We start from the raw sequence: 3,976 nt of genomic DNA, 5'->3' as shown, positions 1-3,976 counted from the left end.
ACATTAGACAATGTAATCCTAGACAATGATGCCTCCAAACATAGGTAGAATGGTTACACATTTAGAATGCATTTGACCAGAAGTAGATCTGCACGATAGAGGTAGGACCTGGAGCTAAACGACCAACAATTTTCAGGAGCCAGCAAGAGAACCTCTGAGCAAGAAATAGCAATTCAATTTGCTTAAAATCATACCCTGCCGTGTTAAAAAAAAAAAAAAGAACATATTGAACAATGATATCCTGACTATTTCCAGCTAGATCATAGAGTCGTTCGATCAGGGTTGACCTAGGGCTAAACAAAAAAAATAACTACTACTATCAAAAGCAATAACAAGAACGAAGGGACCTCTAAACAATCACTTGATTTGCTAAAAATAGAAGCCAAATATCCTTCAAATGACACACGACCATCATAAATAAAGAATACTGCACAAGACAGAATAGTTTCTGATATACAAACTGACGGGAGATCACGGATGGAATGACTTTCATAAAGAAATTTGCTTGAATAGGGCTGATTTGAAGCTAAACAGCAATAGAAACAGTTCATAACAGCATATATGTTTGCGATGGATAATCACCGGTTTTAAAAATGGAATTGGAGTTAGAAAACCAAAGCGTGATTAGGTTGCGCATAAAAGAACCAAAGTGCTTGAGATAAATTATGTGGCAATGTAATTTATTTGAGAAACTTGAGAAATGATAGATAATAAATATTTCTATTAATACAATAACTGGTAAAAGAAAAATATTTTTAAAGAGCTTGAAATTGAGAAGTCGATATAAATTGTAGATAACCATATAAACCCAATTACAGAGCACAAATCGTAAATTGTGAAAGGAAGAATATTGAAAGAAAATGAGTGAATGAATGAAATAGAAGAAAAAAATAACAATACAGGATTAAAGAAAGAAAGTAACGGAACACATACCTGTAGAATGTAGTTTTGTATGAGAATTGCCCAGTTTTGAACATCTCCTGCCAAAGTTCCTATATCATGTTTATCCTCACCGGGATAAGCTTTACTTGCCATCAGCGTGATGGGATCTTTAAACGTACACATGGCCACGCCAATGAGAAATATGAACACAAATGCTGTCGACATGCTTCTCATGTAAACATGTTTTGACGACAAAAAACACTGATTCCACATATTTCGATGTTGTTCCGTGTGTGTATATGTACATCCAAAAAGGCCAATATAGATAGAAAGATGTATATATATAGAGAGAGAGCGTGAGAGAGATGTGCGTGTGGATGTGTTGGTTTCAATGAGATTTGTTATAACTGTAATGATAATAACGATGACAAAAATAAGGATAACGCTAATAAGAACATCAAAAGCATTCGCAAACTAACTCCGACTACAATGAAACCGGGTTGTGAATGCATTTGTTGTTTTTGGTTTTAGCGGAAAATGTTTTCGTTGGTGTGATGTCGGAGTAAATTATCCCTGGGAATAGTGAAATATTCATGTGAACATTGTTTATGCTGCTTACTTATTCATATTATTGATGTGAAGCAGACAGAAAGGCTATTTCGTTTCTCCCGCGATAAGGTATCATGAAATAACAAAAAAAAAAAGAGGAAGGTAAGGGGCGTGTTAGATAACAGTTGGATTATGATAGGGGCTTTAATCGTGGTTTTTGGTCTGGTAATAAAATCCTGTGGTTGAAAAGCTAAGCTTTAAAACAAATAATTGACACTCAACGGATAAAAAGCAATGAAGAATGATGGAGAACAAAAAGCTGTGATAGAACTAACGTAGCTTGGCAATATATTGAAAGTGTGCGCGAATAAAGGCTTTAATGCATAGGTATGTGTGTGTAAAACGATTCCAAGAAAAAGACAGGCAAATGGACTGTGAGAGGGAGTAAAACCAATCCGTCTTGATATGGAAAAGGGAGAAAAAAATGAAATAAAAAAAATATCAGGATATTACTAGTTAGATATCTACATTTTCAGGTATAATTCTTCACTTTGTTGACAACAGAGCGTGTGTTGAGACAGTAATTCCTTTTCACTCCTTTTCTCACTATCAATTAATCTCTCTCTTTCTCTTTCTCTATATTTACCTATCTCACACTTATTCACGCACACACACACACTCACACTCTCTCTCTTTCTCTTTCTCTTTCTCTCTCTCTCACACCTCTCGTGTTAAATCTCCTTAATTAATGAATATCGCAGCATTTTTTGTTGGTTGGTTGCTTAATTAGTTTGTTTTTGATACGTGTTTGTTATCCTATTTTGCACTGGTGGTCTTCCAGGTAGAAGCATAATTATTTTATAGTGTTTAGTTGTTGATAACAGAGTAGCTAGAACAAGCCAGTAGCTAATGTTGATGGTTGGTGTATTTTCCGATGCTTGCTCAATGGATGCTGGCTGTTGATCATGTCAGTTCAGTGCGCTTCTGGAAGACGAACGAGTAGCGATTGAAAAGATGGGAGAAAGGCTGACAGGGGGTCTGGGAGAAGACGACGAGAGGTCTGCCTCCAAATCAATAGAGTTTAGTTCCTGCATCTTAGTGTATATCGATAGAAAGATCTCTCTTTTCAACCCGGCCTGTCGTTTTCCCCTCTAGTAGTGCTTTCTTTTCTGTCTATGTTTATCTTTCGACGCTCTCCCGTTTTTTTTTCTTTCTCTTTCCTTTCTCCCACTTTTTATCTGTCTCTTGATCACCCTTCCTATATTTTCCTTTACCTCTCTATATTTCTACCTGCTTTTTTCTCTGTGTGGTTGCATTTCGTTTTCTCTCTCTCTTCCTCTTTTACACTATCCTTGTATACATCTTCCTTTCTCTTTCTTGCCTCTCTCACTCTTGCAATATTTGTCTGCCTCTTCCCTTGCCCCACTGTACTTGTTCTTTCTGTTTCCCTCATCTCTCTCTCTCTCTCTCTCTCTCTCTCACACACACACACACACTCACTCTTTTTTCTTGGTAATCTAAATAGATTAATAATCTAAATATTTATTTTTGTTTCTCTCCTTGTCATCTTCTATCTATCTATTTATTTTTATCTCTCACACCTCATCTGATTTTCCAAATTCTTCTCTTTATCTCTTACCTTTGTTTCACCTTCATTCTTTCTCTCCCTCTCCCTCCCTCTCTCTCTCTCTCTCTCTCTCTCTCTCTCTCTCTTTGCATACATCCAGACATCACATATTCTCATTGATTCTCTCACACATTTCGTTGATTCTTTTCTTCGTGCCTAACACTTTCTTTCATTCTACTGGCTCTCTTTTGCTGCATTCAACCTCTTTAACCATAATCCCTCCTCCCTTCATGCTACATCTCTCACTATCTCTCTTCTCTTTCTCCTATCGTTATTTCCCCCTTTTTCTCTCATCACCGGTTTATTCTTCTAAGCTGAATATCTCAACATACCGATAATTTCTAGTCTCCGTTCCATTTGATCAGACAACCTCTCTTTCTCTCATTCTTTCTCTCCGTAATCTCCTTTTCTCTATCTCTTCTTTTCGGTCATTTCTCTGTACAACTGTCTGTTTTTGTGTATGTGAGACTGTATCTATCTATCTATCTATCTATCTATCTATCCATCTATTTATCTATCTATCTATATATATATCTATCTATCTATATATATATCTATCTTGTCTATCTATCTATCAAAATACTTAACACACACGCATGCGAGTATATATCTATATGTGCAGATATATATGTGTGTGTGTGTATGTATGTATGTATATATAGAGAGAAAGATAAATACACGCATACACATACAAACATATATATACATACATGTGTGTGTATATATATATATATATATATGCACACATGGATTCACATGGGTGTATACATATGCCTATATTTGTGTGTGTATGTGAGTGTGAATATAAGGAGTGTCCCAAAAGTAACGCCCAATTTTAAAATGCAATGTACATTTCATCAGTTATACTCTTAAAAAACAAATTTATGCAATTGTAATAACATTCTAAAATTGGGATTT

The 3,976-nt window shown here is 35.6% G+C and overlaps 1 protein-coding gene across 1 annotated transcript in view; it reads right to left on the bottom strand.

Annotated features, from left to right (window-relative positions):
* The window catches only part of LOC106878181 (voltage-dependent calcium channel subunit alpha-2/delta-3-like), a 145,276-nt gene extending 142,668 nt beyond the window's left edge, over positions 1–2,608 (bottom strand). Inside the window, exon 1 of the mRNA XM_089337719.1 lies at positions 934–2,608. Within this exon, the coding sequence (XP_089193845.1) occupies positions 934–1,155 (222 nt within the window). The 5' untranslated portion in view covers positions 1,156–2,608. The remainder of the gene's footprint in view (positions 1–933) is intronic.
* Between the last annotated feature and the right edge of the window lie 1,368 nt (positions 2,609–3,976).

The sequence above is a fragment of the Octopus bimaculoides genome, chromosome 19 (assembly GCF_046866305.1).
Source record: "Octopus bimaculoides isolate indiv1 chromosome 19, ASM4686630v1, whole genome shotgun sequence".
In the NCBI taxonomy this organism is placed as follows: domain Eukaryota; kingdom Metazoa; phylum Mollusca; class Cephalopoda; order Octopoda; family Octopodidae; genus Octopus; species Octopus bimaculoides.
The sequence above is the reverse complement of the archived record's forward strand: the minus strand, read 5'-3'. Positions and strand labels throughout refer to the sequence as shown.